The sequence below is a fragment of the Pyrus communis genome, chromosome 2 (assembly GCF_041283825.1).
Source record: "Pyrus communis isolate YQ-2024b chromosome 2, ASM4128382v1, whole genome shotgun sequence".
Lineage (NCBI taxonomy): Eukaryota > Viridiplantae > Streptophyta > Magnoliopsida > Rosales > Rosaceae > Pyrus > Pyrus communis.
This window is the reverse complement of record NC_142566.1, coordinates 24,548,440-24,565,659: the sequence shown is the minus strand read 5'-3', so window position 1 is coordinate 24,565,659 and position 17,220 is coordinate 24,548,440. Positions and strand designations below refer to the sequence as shown.

Here is a 17,220-nt window from a genome sequence, read left to right as displayed (position 1 = left end):
GTGCTTTAGAGTATTCGATATTTTATAGAATTTAATCGTTGAATTTTTGTTTAAAACCATAAAATTTGAGATTTAACAGTTAAAATATTAGAGTATTCGGTACCCAAGAGCATTCAAATTTTTTTGTTGTACTATATTTAATCCCATTCGAAGTGAGATTCCTCCTAGCATGTAGTTCTATCAACTATTTTCTCTATCTAAGATATTTTTCTAACGTCACTTAGTATTACGGTTAGTTCAATCATAATTTAAACATGTTTGAAACCTTTTCTTCTTGTTAGATTGAGATTTGTAATTAAGGGGTCAAATAGTGTTTTACTTAACTAATCACGGTCTTAGAACAGCGACATTTTTATTTCATATTTAGGTTTGGGATATGGGGTGTGGGTTAGATCAGAGTCACATAAATGATCATAATAATTAGTCATTGAACGATATTTAAGTAAATTAAACTTAAAATCCATTATTTACGAATAAAAAAAATATAAATTAACTAAAATACTAGTGACAGGTGGCAAGTGACTAATCACTTGAGCATTCTATTTATTTACAAATGTTGTTTTCATGAGTCAACTTGGTTAAAAGAATCGTACTGCAGATTGCATAACGCAAATGAATATATAAAACTATTGTGCCACTAATCATGCTTTACACTTGGCCAAAGATAGATTAGCAGAAGCTTAGAGTTAAATCGAGAAAATTTTAATTGTGATAGGAACACGAGTGGTAAATCACTACATCATGTGTTTTTATGTAATTGATGATAAATTTTATTTTTTTAAGTTATTAACTTTTTAACACACATATCCTACCATTTGTATAGTAATACGTGATGTACCATCTGGTATGCCGGTCACATTGAAAAATCTCTCGAGTTAAACCCAGGAAATTTTTTTTTGTGGGACTTGATTCCTCATCGCATTGCCTTCCGTTTCGAGACTAATTGCAATTGGCGCGTTAATCCTAACGACTATACTTTAGTTAACGTCACCGCTAAGACTACGATAGAAAGCGACAAAAGGGTGAGGTACATGTGAAATCAAAACGCGACCATGTCGTTGTCGTTGTCGTTGTCGTTGTCGTTGTCGTTGTCGTTGTCGTTGTCGTTGTCGTTTTGTATTAAGATCAAAGAGGCGGTTCAAAAAACATTTTCACCAATTCTAAATTTACATGCCTAGATTTCAAATTCAACCCAAAATATATCTACACCCATTTTGGCCTCCCACAATTGATGTCGACTATGAGTCTAAGCCCAAATCCATAGTGCTAGCTTCGGTGGGGCCTTTAAATTCTTGTTGCACAAGTATGTGCACCACATGAGCCCAACCTGAAGAGTGACACGACAGAATCTAAGCATCTAATATCCATCACAACGGTCAGCTAGACTTCACTTGACACATGATGTAATGTTAGATGTCCGATTCAAATTCTTACTTTAATCCAACGGTTATTTTATTTTCTGTAGTAAAAATTTAATTACTACATAAAATATTAAAATCAAGAAAAATCAAAAGAAAAAAATGAAAAATTTTCAACAGCTATTTGAATTCTTTTTTCCTCTAAATACCAAATCATATTTTTAACTTCCCACGCCAATACTCTACAATCATAGTCACATGACATAATTAGTGATTTATTTTAAATTATTTTTATCTGTGCAATAACTATATACGAGACATCAGGTGCATAAGAGAATACTTTTAAGCATATATAATAGTTGAATTATACAAAATTATATAAAGTTAAACTATGCAAAATTATATAATAGTTGAATTATACGAGACACCAGGTGCACGAGGAAATACTTTTAAGCATATAAAATAGTTGAATTATACAAAATTGACATCCTAGTCTCCTAGATCTAAATCCACCAAGAAGGATGGAAACGCTCTAAAGCATATATAAAAGGCCGACCCCACAAATTAGGTGTTGACTCCACCATCATAGTAAAACTTAACGACAAACCAACAGTCTAATTAAGGAAACTAATGAAAAGTACTTGAAAATTTTGAATTTTAATGATAAAGAGGTAAGGTGTATAGTATCATGATTGACTTTTTAGTGTAAAAATATGATTTTTCATTAAAGTGAACATTATCAAAAGTTTTTTGCTAAAGTTCCTTAGGCTTGAAAACTTTGAGTTTTAACGATAAATACAAAATAAAAGGTAAAATGAATAGTACCAGAATTGATTTTTTAGTGTAAAAATATGATTTTTCGTTAAAATGAACAGTACTGGAAGTTTTTGGTTAAATTTCCCTCAAGCAAAATGCCTTTTTCACATAAACTTTTCTTACTTCCTCTATAAGAAAACGAAGAGAACGCTTTCCATTTGGACGTGTTACACCGTGATTTGAAATAAAAGAGAAACGACTCCTCGCATGAAAAGAGCCAATTGGTGTCATACATTTATCATCCCAACCAGCTTTGACCATACATTATCGCATAAATTGTACTACTTTGTAGTCATCACTACAGTCAGTACTAAGACTTTCATGACACGAGTACACCGACACTGGCATCCTATGCCAATGATACGACAACATGTGCATGTTTCTCTCAACATGGCATTGTATTATTACCGCGGGATGCCGTTGTGGCAATGTACCGTGCCATGTGAGTTGCTCTCATCCAAGGGCATAAAGAACATTCAAAACCAAATTAAAAGCACAAGAAAAATTCATACCTCAAAAGAATACATACATTAATAATATTAGTAGGTAGAAAGTATGCAACAACAGAGTGGCCACCACAACCAATTCAGGCAACGACGGTTTTCACATTGCAAGTTTAACTTGTACCACTTAAATATTAATCCAACAACCATAAATTAAGTAACTAGATCCTAAATAATATAAGAGAAGACACAAAATGGTGGGGGATGTGGAGGGCTCAAAGGACGAAAAACAGAAAATAAACTTCAATACAAAGCAACACTTACTACGCAGATACCGGCTTTTTCCTTGGGTAATTAAGAAGACAAAATCTCTTCACAGAAGATCCGCAACATTTGAAGGCAGCTCCTCCACAACCACGTTATAGAACTTCTGGATGTCAAACAGCATCCTCTCATCATCCTTCGTTACGAAGTTGATGGCAACACCCTTCCTTCCAAAACGTCCACTACGACCAATTCTGTGAAGGTAGTTCTCGGGCTGGGTGGGCAGATCATAGTTAATAACTAGGGAGACTTGCTGAACATCAATACCACGAGCCAAAAGATCAGTGGTGATCAAGACACGAGATGATCCAGAACGAAACTCCCGCATGATGATGTCTCTGGTGTTCTGGTCCATGTCTCCATGGGTGGCAGAAACTGTATGGTCTCGGCTCCTCATCTTGTCAGTCAACCAGTCAACCTTGCGTCGAGTATTAACAAAAATGACACTCTGGGTAATAGCCAAGGTCTCATACAGATCGCAAAGAGTCTCAAGCTTCCATTCCTCCTTGTCGACATTGACATAGAATTGCTTTATACCTTCCAGGGTGAGTTCATCACGCTTCACAAGAATCCTTACGGGTTTGTTCATGAACTTCCTTGTGATCTCGAGGGCCTCAGGCGGCATTGTGGCTGAGAACACACCAACCTGAATCTTTGATGGAAGAAGCTGGAATATGTCGTAGATCTGGATCCCAAACAAAATTCGTATTAGATATATAAAATTTTAATTACAAAATTGCGTTGATTTCAGGAAATCAAATGGACGCCATATCTCAAGGTAGCCCAGGTCAAATAACAAAGCAACATACTGGTGGAGCAAACTACTGTTACTCGCTGCATTACAATCATGCATACAATGTGAAAGTATCTACACAGAACATGAAGACAGCTCAACTACTCAGCATATTTCACATTCCGAAATTTAAATGGATATTTCTAAAAAGCCCGATAAGCAGAAACATGAGAAGTCGAAAGGAATATTAGGCTACAGTTACAAGATTTTTCCCACCCAACAACCGGGCAGAGTAATACTTAGTCACAAGATATACTATTTATTGTTTCATCATTGCACATGAGGAGTCCAATAATTACGTAAAACATCATTATTCAGAACATAATGCATCCACAAAAATCATGGAACTCATAAAACAAATGGACATAATTAAGTTGAAAACAGACCTGATCCTTGAAACCACGGGAAAGCATTTCATCAGCCTCATCCAAAACAAACATCTTGATGCTACCAGGACGAAGTGACTGCCTTCTAAGCATATCAAAAACACGACCTGGAGTTCCAACAACAACATGAACTCCATTTGACAGAATGCGTTGGTCCTCACGGACACTAGTTCCACCAACACAAGCATGCACCCTCACACCTAGATAGTCTCCAAGAGCCCTCATAACCTTCTCAATCTGTTGAGCAAGCTCTCGAGTGGGTGCAAGAACCAAGGCTTGGCATTCTGTCAAACTATAATCAAGCTGTTGAAGAATACCAGAACAGAAAGTTGCTGTCTTTCCAGTTCCAGACTGAGCCTGTTGAATCACATCAAGACCCTTGCAGAAGGGAACAATTCCTCTTTGCTGAATAGCCGAGGGTTTTTCAAAACCTGCAGAAAGAATTGCCGTTCATTCAATCATCCACCAGTCCAGAGAAAATACAGAAGACAAATTGAAAACTTCATGAAGACATTAAAGTACACCAGTTCTACAACTTTTCCTGATATCATAATATACATAACCAAATAAAAAGAGGGAAAAAGGTAAAGGCTAGTTGTGTATACCGTAAGCATAGATTCCCCTCAGAAGATTCTCTTGAAGACCCATAGCATCAAAACTATCATAAACTTCATCATACGATGTAAAGAATTCCTGCCCATCAGTTGCAAGTCTGCAGCAAACAATTCACCAAACACGAGAGAAACACTTAGATCCCAATTTGATCTGACAAATTACATTTAACCACATAATAAAGAAAAAATGGGCAAAATAAACACATAACCACGACATTCAAAAACAGTATTCGTAAAGACCTAAACAGACAGTTAAAAAGTATAAAACGAGAGAATTCTTACATTTCGCTCATTTTGGTATCATACTGACGAGTGTCAAATTGCGATCCTTCAGGTGCTGCTGCCATGACTACAAAATTACAACAATAACATATTTAAACAACGCCATGAATCTTCTCAACCTGTGCAGACAGCCATTCAAAGACACTTAATTCTCCAAATAATCCCATCGTCACGCTATTTTGAATAAAAAAATTGTCTCAGATTTCAAAATTCCATGGTTGCCTCTCGAAAAACATACAAAAATGTTCATCGCTCCCCACTCTAGAAGGGTTTACGAACTCAGAACAAAATTTTACATCAAAAACTCTTTTCGTCGCCACGAGAATATCAAAGAAAACATGGCCTAAACAGTATTACCAGCAATAATTCGAGAATTTCAAAGATTCACAGGCATAACAAAACGCAAAGATTCACACCAAAATATATGAACAGCACGAACGACAAGATTTATCTAAAATAAATTCTCAAATCTAAAAATCTTAAAACAATTAAAAAAAGCAGAAAATTATGCTACTCAATTTTTAGCAAAATTAAGAAATCAACATCAACGAACAGAAACCGATTCAGAATCTACAAATTCGGCAACAAAAATTGCGAAAAAAAAAAACAAAGAGAACCGGATCAAACAACAGCACGAGTGCAAAAGATAAAAACGAAAAGGTGTGAAAGGAAAACCTGCGAGTGATGAGTGAGAGAGTTGAAGGCGAAGAGAGAGAGAGAGCGTCGCAAGAGATCTTTGTCCTGGTTTTCTGGGAATTAGGGTTTCCCAAACTCCTCGGATCTAAGCCGCGGAGTTGAGGAATGCAAGAGGGAGAAAGCGAGAGCGAGAGAGAAAGAGGAGTTGGGCGTCTGATGAGTGAAAACTCGGCGAGTGAGGGCTTGCGTATGGTCATAGCGTCCCTCCAGATTCGATACGGGTACGTGGCGGGTACCGATTAGCAGGAGTGGAATCGGAGAATAAAACGGACTCCTACACGCTCAAACATATTTGCACGTGTTTATGGACCGCAAAATAAAAAAAAATTAGGCCCAGTCGAAATTGTTTTGAAATCGTACAAAAATAATATAAAACTCATATCCGACACTATTTTTCTTAACTGTTAAGTCACAGTTTAACATAAACACGACAATATATCATTAAAATTAACATTCATTTGTGCACGTTAGATTTTGACTTGTCTGCAAAGAGGAACGGACAAATATTTCTCTAATAATTGGCCATCTTAAATGGAATCTCATTTCCCTCGACTTTAGAGTTCAACAAAATTGCGGTCTTAATCTCATAATGAAAAAGAATGGATTTTACCAAAAGTTAAATTACATGTTACGACTTTTACTGTCCGAAAACTTTTTTCCCGCCAGGGGCAAAAAAGTGGGCCAATTAGTAATTTTACAACTTTTACAGTTCTAAAATTCTTTCACTCTTCTTTCAAGTGCCCCTTTTAAACAGCAGAAGACGAGTGAACTCTTCCTAAACGCATCGGCAGCCGAATGTGCACAAGTGGCTTCCGAACTGCGAAATAACATCCACAAGACCACCGTAACCTCCTACTGCGGTAACCTGAACAAAACAACGGTTCAATGACGTGAGAACTGAAAAAGAGTTTTGCTAAGTAATGAAGTTAAAAGTTTCATTCCAGTGACCACGGGCGACTAGCCAACAAGGCTCCCCGCTTTACGAGAGTCGGAGAAGAACATCTATCGTTCGCAACCTTACTCTAGTGACCATGGCAGCTAAAAAAGAATGTTTAAGGTTTACGCTAGCCACACCTATTATTTATAGGAATGAGTCGAGGACAAAATCTATACAAAAGGATTCGAAAAGCCAGATGGTTTTGATTACTTGTGTCACTCAACCTACTTTGAGATACATAATCTTCAATCCAAGGATAATGCTGGTAGGACCAACATTTAAGACACAATGCTTAAATATTATTAACAGATATCAAGGCGAAAGAGAGCAAGTAAACATACCCCAGATGGATGTAATGAGACGGAAAAAGCAGACTGAGGAGCACATTGCATTTGTGAAAGAATCGCCCCATTAATGTCAAAACGGGAAAGCAGAGGTTCTGCTCCAACTGCTAATACCTGGGAAGGAGAAGTAACAGTAAGCTTTGGGATATTGGTTTTCCTTTGTACCTCCTAACTACAAACTAGGCATTTCTTTAGAAGTTATAACAGGCAAACTGGGCATAATGTTATCTTATACTTATTGCTGCCCGTATCTATAAGTATTTAAACAATTTAATTCCCGCCTCATCCGTTGGCATTGAAGATTTAGTGACAGTATCACTGTATTATCATCTAATAATCTAAAGAGAAATCGTTGCTCATTCGCTGATATCTTACCAATTCAACTTATCCCGTTAAGAAATTTGGTTTAATATCCATATGAAATGAAAACAACCAGAGTTACTGCTCACACCCTTTCTCTTGGAACTTAAATACGGGATATCGCACTATTAGAAAATTAACTAATAGAGGGCTGTGGTGGGAGCTCACTTGGTTTTCATCGAATACTACATCCTGTACGGATGCACAAGTTGAAACCCTTGAAATGCATTCAGAAGCAGGAAGGTTCCAAACTGATAAACTCTGACCGCTACCGCAAGCCTACGGAAGAAAAAAAAAGGTTAGTACGTTATAGCAGCTAGCAACTTCAACAGAGAATTAGTTTAGAACACTAAAGCAACTACATTCTCATCACATAATTGCTTACCAACCAGCTTTCACTTGCATCAAGAGCAATGCAACTGACGCACGAAAAAAATCCTTTCAACTTAATACCCTTGGCTGGCTCATATACTTGAACGCACTTTCCACTTTTGCAATCTGGGTGAAACCATAAACACATGCTTCTAAGAACAAGTCCATGTGACTTTATACAAAAACATACTAACTGTAAATTCTTAACAACTTTCTGCCACAATCCTTCAAAATTGAAAAATGCTAGGTTTTTACCCCATATCCGTGCTGTCCCATCCTCTGAACCAGTTATGATCTGAATATCGGAAAAGATCAAAAGATCACATTTAACATAACATTTGTCTAGTACCTCAGTGCACAGTGCTACTAATGTAATTGTAATTCTGATACTCGTCACTCCAAATGAACTAAAAGGGGTGGTTGTTTCCATAACATTTAACATAACTCAGAACAAAGAGAAGTGCCAGGAATGATTAACCTGAAGATAAAGAAGAATATGACCTAACCTGATTGGTAGAGTTCCGAGCAACTACAGAATGCAAGTAGTCTGAATGCCCCTTAAAAGTCATTTTGACTTGACCTCTTTCCTGAAAAATTTCAGATACAAATCATGCTCGGATCAGTGCGGCTAGAAAATTATATCGAGAACAATGTAATATGTAAAAATGTTTCATAACAGACACTTCATAACACGACTGAAAGATTCACCTTGAAAAAATACATACCACATCCCAGCAATAGACGCAAGAATCACCGGCAGCAGAAAAAATACATCCCCCCTATCGTTGTCAAAGAGATGTTAAACACATTCGTTTGAAAACATACTACTTTCTAAGCTCATTAAATAATTAAAATGGAAAATAAAATATAAAGATGCATAGGACTAGAAAAACCTGCATACCTCGTTATAAACAGCTAGAGCATTGTTTTCTGGGATTGGAGATAAAGCCCCCCATGGACCTCTAAAAGGACAACAGTAATTTACAAGAAATGTCAAAGGAAGTAATGCTAGGGACTTATCATAACCGATGTTCAAATCAATATTAAGACATTCGGGAGAACGAAAAAAGTTGCCCTCAGGCGGTTTTTCTTTTCGGTGACTTACTTATGTTGGGGATTCACAAGGTCAATTATGGGCTTCACATGCTTTCCTACATAAACAGCAAGAAATGTAAATCCATAGAGTTAGAATCACATTCGATTTCCACTCGCCAAAACAACAGTATTTTAAGCTGTCAAAAACTGAAATCACCTTGCAAATGAATAGGCACATCTGATTCTTCCCAATCCTTCCACCTCCATCCTTGAATCCGTCCATCATCACCGCAACTACATGTAAAAAATCCGAGAAAACCAAATGGTGTAAACATGGTGAAACTAAAAAATTACTAAAACAAAATAGTTCTTTCTAGTCAATAAATCTAGCATGAACATATAATCAAACCTCAACAAAACAGAATCTTCGCCATTTCCGTAAAACTTAACATCATAAGCAGGTCCTTCATGAGCTTGAAGGAAGCAAGTAGGTTCCGCCATTAACGACCTCCAAACACTACTCAAATTCACAAGTAAACCAACCAAAAGTCAGCTGCTATCAACAGTCAATACAACGTCGTAGAATCACAAACAATGTAAAGGCCTGGAAATAATTACTTTGGCGATTTCACATTGCTGAAACCCAGTGGCTGCAACCAAAATTAAAAATTTAAAAATTACGAAAATTAATTAAAAATTAAAAATTACGAAAATTAATTAAAATTTAAAAACAAAATCATAAGAGGTTGAAGAATAAGGAACCTACGAGCTTGGAGATAAGGGAGGGGATGGAGTAGGAGGAAACCGATCCGTCGCTGGAGGCGACGACGACGGTGTCCGGGTTAGGGTTAAGCGACGGAGCCCAAACGGTTCGGAAAACTGTTCGGGTTTGGATCTCTCGCTCCTTCAAAATGGATTCTCTGTATGCTTCTTCGTCCCAGTTCGTTGCGTCGCCGCACATGGTGGTTGATTTGGTTGCGGATGGCGGGAAGTTCAGCTGAGCTTGGTGAAAATCTCTGAGCTTTCTTCACAGTGCTCGGCTATGGCTTTCGGTGGAGCGGAAATCAAACACGGACTAACCGGTTTGGCGCAAATCATAACCGGGCCGGATATGAAAAACCCATGGGCTTTTCTTCGTGTGTGCTATGGGTCAGGGGCCCAAGATTTGGTTCTGTAGTGGCCCACATGAGATCGAGGCCGAGGTTTGGTAACATGTTTTGTAGCTCCCTCAATCAAACTTCGTTATCCTAGTTGCAACTTGCATTTCTCCCTCTTTCTTCTCACGTGATATAGCAAATTAGAATCAAAATTTCAAATACATTTTAATTTAATTTTTATCTCGTATTAACTCGAAATAATTGGAATAACTTTTCAGGGTGATTGTTATGTCTTCAAGTTATATTACATATTCATTCACGTTGATAGTGTAATTGCGATATAAATCAAAATTAGGTTTGTAATGAGAATACAATCAGAGATCACGATCAGATGACACACATTTTTTAATACATTTTTGTTGAGCCTACTCTATTATGTATTTTATTAATCAAATCGTCCATATTTTAAAATTTTTCTTAAAGATTATCTCTATTAAAATTTATACATATCCAAAATCATATAACCGTCGATGGTAACAAAGAAAAAATGATCAGTGACAAAAAAAGTTGATTAGCAAAAGTAAAATGCAGTCGATGAAAATCATAAAATGCTGCAGTCCCTCGTTGGCTTAATATGTTGCGTTAACCGTACAACAACACACGCACTCCTCGTATTCTCCCAACCCCAGCGGCACCTTCAAAGCCGCTACCTTCCACCAAAAACCCTACCGATTCTCATTCCTTTTCGACGAACCCTAATCGAAATCAAGATCTGTTCAGCCCTAATCGCAGCAATCTAACGGCATCCCGCGCTCCGTCCACTGAAACCGTGAGTGTGTTTCTTGCTCGTCGCGTTAAATTTTACAGATCTGTTAGCTTACTGCTGACCTGTGATCTGAGATAATCAATACTTGTTTGTGTGGGTTTTTACAGTTTTGGGTCAGTTTTAACGTAGGAATTGGATTAGTAAAGATAAATCTTGGGGAGTTTTCTGTTAAATTTGCTGTTGTTGAAATGTTGGTATGGTAAATTTTCCCGGATTCTTTAATGGGTTGTGTTTGTTTTGCTTGTTCTTGATTTGAATCTGTTGTTTTTTAAATTCAGATAGCAAAGATTTTCGATTAGGAATCGATTCGATCAAGTAGTTGCAATGAGTGATAACAATTCCCCACCTGGGTCTCCTAAGGAGGCAGATCATGATTCTGATGCAAACCAAGCTGTTAAGGATGATAGCTCATTGGAAACCATAGTCCGAAAGTTCCAAGATTCGATGTCGGTTGGAAAAAAGCACACATTTTGGGAGACTCAACCCGTTGGGCAGTTTAAGGATCTTGGGGATGTGAGTTTGCCTGAGGGCCCGATTGAGGCCCCTACCCCTCTGTCTGAGGTCAAACAAGAGCCGTACAATCTGCCAACTCCATATGAATGGACCACGTGTGATCTGGACTCAGAAGATACCTGCACTGAGGTCTACAATCTGCTGAAGAACAATTATGTCGAGGATGATGAGAACATGTTTAGGTTCAACTACTCGAAAGAGTTTCTTAGATGGGCTTTGCACCCGCCTGGTTACTATAAGAGCTGGCATATCGGGGTTCGTGCAAAGACTAATAAGAAGCTGGTTGCTTTCATTACTGGTGTTCCTGCTAGAATCCGGGTCCGTCATGCGATTGTGAAAATGGCTGAGATTAATTTCTTATGTGTGCATAAGAAGCTGAGGTCGAAAAGACTTGCACCGGTTATGATCAAGGAGGTGACAAGGAGGGTTCATTTGGAGAACATATGGCAAGCAGCTTACACTGCTGGAGTGGTTCTTCCAACTCCGATAACAACTTGCCAGTACTGGCATAGGTCTTTGAACCCAAAGAAGCTTATTGATGTTGGGTTTTCAAGGCTTGGTGCTAGGATGACTATGAGCCGAACCATAAAACTTTATAAGCTACCAGATTCACCCGCCACTCCTGGGTTCAGAAAAATGGAACTTCGTGATGTCCCTGCTGTTACTCGTCTGCTTAGGAACTACTTGAGCCAGTTTGTGGTTGCACCAGATTTCGATGAAAATGATGTCGAGCATTGGCTTCTACCAGAGGAGAATGTGGTGGACAGTTACTTGGTTGAGAGCCCAGAGACTCATGACATCACTGACTTCTGCAGCTTCTACACTCTTCCTTCGTCCATCCTCGGCAATCAGACATACTCAGTCTTGAAGGCTGCATACTCCTATTATAACGTCACCACTAAGACTCCATTGCTTCAGCTGATGAACGATGCACTCATTGTTGCAAAAAAGAAGGATTTCGATGTTTTCAATGCACTTGACGTCATGCAGAATGAGTCGATTTTGAAGGAGCTGAAATTTGGACCTGGCGATGGGCAACTTCACTACTATCTCTACAACTACCGGATGAGGAACGCGTTGAAACCCTCGGAGCTTGGACTTGTACTCTTGTAATTTTTCCGGTCTTGGTTTTTGCACTTTGAACTTGACAAACCATTCCTGTTTCTTTTTTTCGGTCCTTTTCTCGTGGCTAGCTGTTGTCTTTCATTTGCCTTTGCTCCTTTGGACTATCATCAAAGAATATGAGATTTTGCAATGCGGTTTAGAGACCTAAATGTTATGGGTATCTTACCTGTAAGCAAATCCTTATACGGTAAACACTGTTTGGTGTTTGTAGTTGAAATGGTTATTTTGGAACAAAGATTGAGTTTATATCTTGAACATGTTTTTGCATTTCATTCATCCTCCCCCTCGGCATGATGGCACGTTGATGGCGAGGAGAGGAAATCGAGCGTAGGTTCTCGGGTACATGAGTAAAACACTCGTCACTCTCAAAAAGTCATCCGAGGCACGAATGATAACAAATTCCTAACATTCTACTCGAGAAGGCTCGTCATTCATGTAAGTTGAACACGAGACCTTCAGCTTACAGGTGAGGAGGACTAGACCGTAGTGCTATAGTGGCGTCCGACAAAAAACAAATCCACAAAACAAGTGTTTAATGACTGTAAAGCTATAGCTTAATTAGGTGGAATCATCAAATTACATCACTTAAAACCAATGATATTTCCGTACCACAAAAAATACAAGAGCGTGTGATCTCTGATAGATAATTCAAGAACAATTCTCCATATCACCAACAGATCCAGTCTGAAGAGGCTGTATAACTACTATTATTAGCAAAATGAGCAAAAGATATTTTCGCTTCGGTTGCACCTCACTAGCGAAAGGAAGTATAGCGAAGAAACTTTACAAACGGTAATCATAGGATTCGTATCTCACCCCATCATCACGACTTCACCTTCTGAACCTGTCCAATTCGGAAATTGTCAACATATAGTCAAAAGGAAGTGGAAAATCTATGCAATAGGTGTAAACAATTCGGAGTTTTGGATATTACATTGCTCCAAAATCTCGTTGGCGAACTGCAGCATTGATTCTGTGTCTTCAACCATGAAAGAAATCCTCTCTGCCTCTTTCATTTGTTCTGCTGCCAGATATGATTTGTATTCTGCTTCGGCAATGCTCTGTGCAGCAGCTCGTGCCGATTCCTCTAACGTATCACTACCAACGGCCACATATACTGGACTCTGCGATTGCTTTGGTTGGATGTCATTTTGCATCGGGGCAGGTGCTTTCATCACACTCAAGGGATCGGTTTTCGCCTTGTAGCAGTGTTGAATCTGCATTGGGATGACATAGTAATTTATATAAGTTAATATTCAATATCGATTTCAGCATGCAAAGTAATCTGGCAAAAAGTGCATACAAGACAAAGCTTGGGAAACAAACATCGATAGAGGCAGATTAAACCTGGGTTAGAAATATCGAGTGAATAATTTGAGCTAAAAATATTAGAAACATCAAGCATCACATTTAAGCAATCACCTTTTCAAGTTTGTCTTGCTGAACCAGCCTTCTCAACCTACCAGTTAACGACTTTCTAAAATTTTGGGGGACCTCATTCCTTTGCTGCAGGAGTCATTTTATCATGAGAATTGAGTGGTTATAAAACGTGAAACTCACAATTAGCGTAACTTCATCAGAGACATCAACTATGAATTGGAAGCTTCTCTTCGTAAATTCTTTCAGACTATCTCGATCTCACCAGCAAAAGAAGTATAAGAGATATTTCTGAAGGTAACCCAAATACAATGAGCTTGACGGGTATTGAAATACTTATGATTATCTATCAAGTAACTAATATGCGACAGAAAAGGTCCATTGATATTCTAAAAAATGCTATATTTTCAAGAAGTAAAACAAAGTTGATGTTTTTCGTTGCTCTAGCATAGGAACACGTGGTGTACCATGATTAATTGAAACATAAATCTACAAGAGGTTATATAGGAGCAAACTATTATCATTCGTGACAATATTACTTCCCTTCAAGAGTTTATACAACTATTATCATTATTGACAATATTGCTCCCTTCAACATGCTAATATACAGCTTCCTCCACAGTGAATCAATTAACAAAATCTCAATGATTCTTTTAATTTCATTTCTAAGAAATAAAAGAAGAGAGCATAAATTTGAGACATACCTCGATAAAGCTAGCAATAGCATTAGCGTCCAATCCATTTGGATCTGTCGAGGCAGAAAGTGCTTCGAAAATCATTGCATTGCACCTAATAATAGAAGAAAATGATTGACCAAAATGAAATTCAAAAAATAAAATAACTCATACAAAAATAATAACAATAATAAAAGCAGTCTGGCTATTGGAGGTACAGAAATAGATAAAATGAAATGGATAACAACTGTAGATATATAAAACACAATGTACAAATAAACCATTCAATATATTGTGTTCTTAATTGTAACCAAAAGATGCTATGTTTGACATGAGAGGATCAAAAGTAATAAAGCATAGGATTTATGGCTGAGACAAAACTAAAGCATCATGTGATATGGTTCCACGAAAAGATTGAAGCAAGATCTGCGCACTATGCTAATTATTGCATCACAGAAAACAGTACTATAGTACAGATTATGATAATAGAGTTCCGTATGCTCCAGAATTGCACCTTCTATTAGTTGGGGTATTTCTTCATCACCTTACTGGGGTTGTCTAAGAAACTATGCCATGAAACCATGCATTCTTATTGCATGCAAGAGGAAAGTGTACAAAGCTAAGAGGTCAGAAACCTTATCAACTTAGTACGACTATAAAGTTTAAAAAGATGATCACCTGACATCTAGTTATTAATCAAAGAAACCTTGGCACCATCACCTATCAACTCCTCCCCTTTACCCTAACTGATTAGTCAGCTGCCCCCGCCCCATAATTGTGCCAATCAATAAGAGCCTAAAGAGTTATGTCATTCCACATTCTAATCGTTTTTTCCACTCATAATTCCTCATATGGGTTTTTCGCAGAATTTATAACTGGGAATACATTCTGCGAAAACCCCATGTACTAGCCACATATGATTTCTATTGTATTGATAAAAGACAAAGGCAAGGAGAAAAAAGATTCATACACTGGAGCAGGTATTGCATCAGATAAGCCAGTCGAGGAATCATCCGCAACTGGAGTTGTATCGCGTCTGACTGGAGTTTCTGTTGATGCCTCGCGTTTGAATGGAGTTGCCGCTGGTGCATCGCGCCTGACTGGAGCTTCTGCTGGTGAATCACGTCCGACTGGGGCTGCCACTGGTGAATCACGTCTGACTGGAGCTGCTGCTGGTGAATCACGTCTAGCTGGGGTTGCTGCTGCTGCTGCTGGTGAATCGCGTCTGACTGGAGCAGCAGAAGAAGTCTGGGGAACGGATACTGAAGCAACAGCAACATCTGGGTTTGTTCTTGCTTTGGGCCTTGATTTTTCCCGAGGCCCCGTGCTACTAACAGTCATATTCCTCCATTTGTCCTATACAAGCAAAAATCAATTTGAACACAAACCATAGATATAGTAATCACCTAGAAAATGTTTCATACCACATTAGATACAGTCTACCAATTGTTCTGATATAAAGCAATATTAGTTCATTCAAATAGAATTCCGCAACAGGCGGGCGAATTGGCGAATCTGAAACGCTTTCAACATAAAATTACGCCTTCCTACGATTTTGACACACCATTCTCAAAATTCATTTCATGCCTAAATAGCATTTAGCCAACTGATGAGGAAAAATGGAAAATCAAGTAACCCAAAGAGCGGCTTCCAACTTTCCGATAAGTGAGCGACTTTCGAATCAAAGTCCTGAATCAACAATCACTATGCCAGAAACAATTAGCTATTCGTAGCTCTAACAGGTTCACCACTTTAATCCAAAACTCCACAAATTCAGACTCGGCCATGCTGCCATGCATCATCATTGTAATTAATTTTAATCACATCACAGGACCAGGCAATTTGCATTCAGTAATATCTCATTTGATCCAAAAAAAATAAAAATAAAAACAAGCAAACCCATTATTTCAACAGCACAAGACATTCGAAAACAACCACCACAATATGCAGCAAATTCAAATTCTGGAATTTCCATATTCACATAGCGATATATATTATATATAGATATCGAGAGAGAGAGAGAGACCTTGAGATCAATATTGGAGCGAGAAGAGAGAAAGGGGTTGAACTCGGGGTCCTTCTGGATGTCCTTCCACTTGCCAGTGCCGTGTTTCCTAACCCCCGCTCTCAGAGCTTCTTCTTCCTCCACCGTCCATTTTTGCTTCGGATTTCCCATCTCCTCCCTCCCTCTCCTCCCTCCCTCTCTCTGTATCAGGTATCAGGTATCAGCAGCACAGAGCCTGTGACTGCCGCGAAGAAGCTTTCACGTTTTCGTTCTCAAAAACGAGGGTTGGCTTTCGTACCACTTCTTCAACTACATATTGAATCATAGACCGCACTTAAACGGCGCCGTTTTGATCTGGACTCTGTACACAACCCATAGGCCCGGTTCTATAAAAACTTCGGTAAGCCTGGTTCGCACTTCGCAGGACAACTCTTACAGCACATGAGAAAAGCGTGGGGTCGAATGGGAGGAGAATAAAAAAAAGTTTTACATTTTTATGAAATGTGCGAGATGCAATCGGACACTTTTAACTAATTTGTTCTTTTATTTATAATAACAAAAAAGAATTAAGCCTCTTGCATGTAAATTAAAAAAAAAAAAAATTACAAAACGAAAGTTATTTTTTAAAATGTATTAAATATATTGTTTTGAGTAAAGATGCTTGCCACATGAAATAATGAGAAAAGGGAAGTTTCAATGGGAAAATGCTTGCCAGTATTTATCTTTTTATGGTATGTTTAGTTGTAAAGGATAAGAATATAAGGTATGAGTATCATATTTATTTCATATCACTCTCATTTTCAAAAGTGGAAGTAAATATGTTAACATGAGAAGATGTTTTAA

General features: G+C 38.1%; 4 protein-coding genes across 5 annotated transcripts; 1 reads left to right on the top strand and 3 right to left on the bottom strand.

The window, feature by feature from the left end:
• Positions 1 to 2,679: 2,679 nt before the first annotated feature.
• Positions 2,680 to 5,975, bottom strand: LOC148698805 (eukaryotic initiation factor 4A-11-like). The gene is made up of 5 exons (XM_088688529.1): positions 5,692 to 5,975; positions 5,017 to 5,083; positions 4,726 to 4,832; positions 4,121 to 4,551; positions 2,680 to 3,626 (listed from the first exon to the last, which is right to left on the bottom strand). Exons 2-5 carry the CDS (start codon positions 5,079 to 5,081, stop codon positions 2,991 to 2,993), a joined length of 1,239 nt encoding a protein of 412 aa, XP_088544655.1. The 5' UTR covers positions 5,082 to 5,083; positions 5,692 to 5,975; the 3' UTR covers positions 2,680 to 2,990.
• Positions 5,976 to 6,272: 297 nt separating this feature from the next.
• Positions 6,273 to 9,841, bottom strand: DWA1 (DWD (DDB1-binding WD40 protein) hypersensitive to ABA 1). The gene is made up of 13 exons (XM_068487021.2): positions 9,527 to 9,841; positions 9,379 to 9,410; positions 9,170 to 9,277; positions 8,978 to 9,054; positions 8,831 to 8,876; positions 8,627 to 8,687; positions 8,451 to 8,504; positions 8,232 to 8,312; positions 7,981 to 8,020; positions 7,739 to 7,851; positions 7,522 to 7,632; positions 6,991 to 7,107; positions 6,273 to 6,577 (listed from the first exon to the last, which is right to left on the bottom strand). Exons 1-13 carry the CDS (start codon positions 9,719 to 9,721, stop codon positions 6,488 to 6,490), a joined length of 1,125 nt encoding a protein of 374 aa, XP_068343122.2. The 5' UTR covers positions 9,722 to 9,841; the 3' UTR covers positions 6,273 to 6,487.
• Positions 9,842 to 10,383: 542 nt separating this feature from the next.
• Positions 10,384 to 12,576, top strand: LOC137747257 (glycylpeptide N-tetradecanoyltransferase 1). The gene is made up of 2 exons (XM_068487331.2): positions 10,384 to 10,686; positions 10,962 to 12,576. The coding sequence occupies exon 2, from the start codon at positions 11,008 to 11,010 to the stop codon at positions 12,307 to 12,309; it is 1,302 nt and encodes a 433-aa protein (XP_068343432.2). The 5' UTR covers positions 10,384 to 10,686; positions 10,962 to 11,007; the 3' UTR covers positions 12,310 to 12,576.
• A 321-nt stretch (positions 12,577 to 12,897) lies between these two features.
• LOC137747258 (single myb histone 3) lies at positions 12,898 to 16,739 on the bottom strand. 2 transcript variants are annotated; one of them, XM_068487332.2, is made up of 6 exons: positions 16,399 to 16,739; positions 15,343 to 15,728; positions 14,403 to 14,487; positions 13,744 to 13,827; positions 13,256 to 13,538; positions 12,898 to 13,165 (listed from the first exon to the last, which is right to left on the bottom strand). In XM_068487332.2, the coding sequence occupies exons 1-6, from the start codon at positions 16,546 to 16,548 to the stop codon at positions 13,134 to 13,136; spliced, it is 1,020 nt and encodes a 339-aa protein (XP_068343433.2). In that variant the 5' UTR covers positions 16,549 to 16,739; the 3' UTR covers positions 12,898 to 13,133. The 2 variants fall into 2 exon arrangements, with proteins under 2 accessions (XP_068343433.2, XP_088544652.1); XM_088688526.1 differs by lacking the exon at positions 13,744 to 13,827 and having other exon boundaries at positions 16,399 to 16,659.
• Positions 16,740 to 17,220: the final 481 nt, after the last annotated feature.

Coding starts and splice junctions, on each gene's coding strand:
- LOC148698805 (XM_088688529.1), bottom strand. CDS start 5,081: ATGGCAGCAGCACCTGAAGGATCGCAATTTGACACTCGTCAGTATGAT. Junction 4,833..5,016: donor GATACCAAAATGAGCGAAAT/GTAAGAATTCTC, acceptor TGTTTGCTGCAG/ACTTGCAACTGATGGGCAGG. Junction 4,552..4,725: donor GAGGGGAATCTATGCTTACG/GTATACACAACT, acceptor TTCTTTCTGCAG/GTTTTGAAAAACCCTCGGCT.
- DWA1 (XM_068487021.2), bottom strand. CDS start 9,721: ATGTGCGGCGACGCAACGAACTGGGACGAAGAAGCATACAGAGAATCC. Junction 9,411..9,526: donor CCTCCCTTATCTCCAAGCTC/GTAGGTTCCTTA, acceptor TTTTGGTTGCAG/CCACTGGGTTTCAGCAATGT. Junction 8,688..8,830: donor CTTGTGAATCCCCAACATAA/GTAAGTCACCGA, acceptor TTGTCCTTTTAG/AGGTCCATGGGGGGCTTTAT.
- LOC137747257 (XM_068487331.2), top strand. CDS start 11,008: ATGAGTGATAACAATTCCCCACCTGGGTCTCCTAAGGAGGCAGATCAT.
- LOC137747258 (XM_068487332.2), bottom strand. CDS start 16,548: ATGGGAAATCCGAAGCAAAAATGGACGGTGGAGGAAGAAGAAGCTCTG. Junction 13,828..14,402: donor CTATTGCTAGCTTTATCGAG/GTATGTCTCAAA, acceptor TGACTCCTGCAG/CAAAGGAATGAGGTCCCCCA. Junction 13,539..13,743: donor AGCAAGACAAACTTGAAAAG/GTGATTGCTTAA, acceptor ATCCCAATGCAG/ATTCAACACTGCTACAAGGC.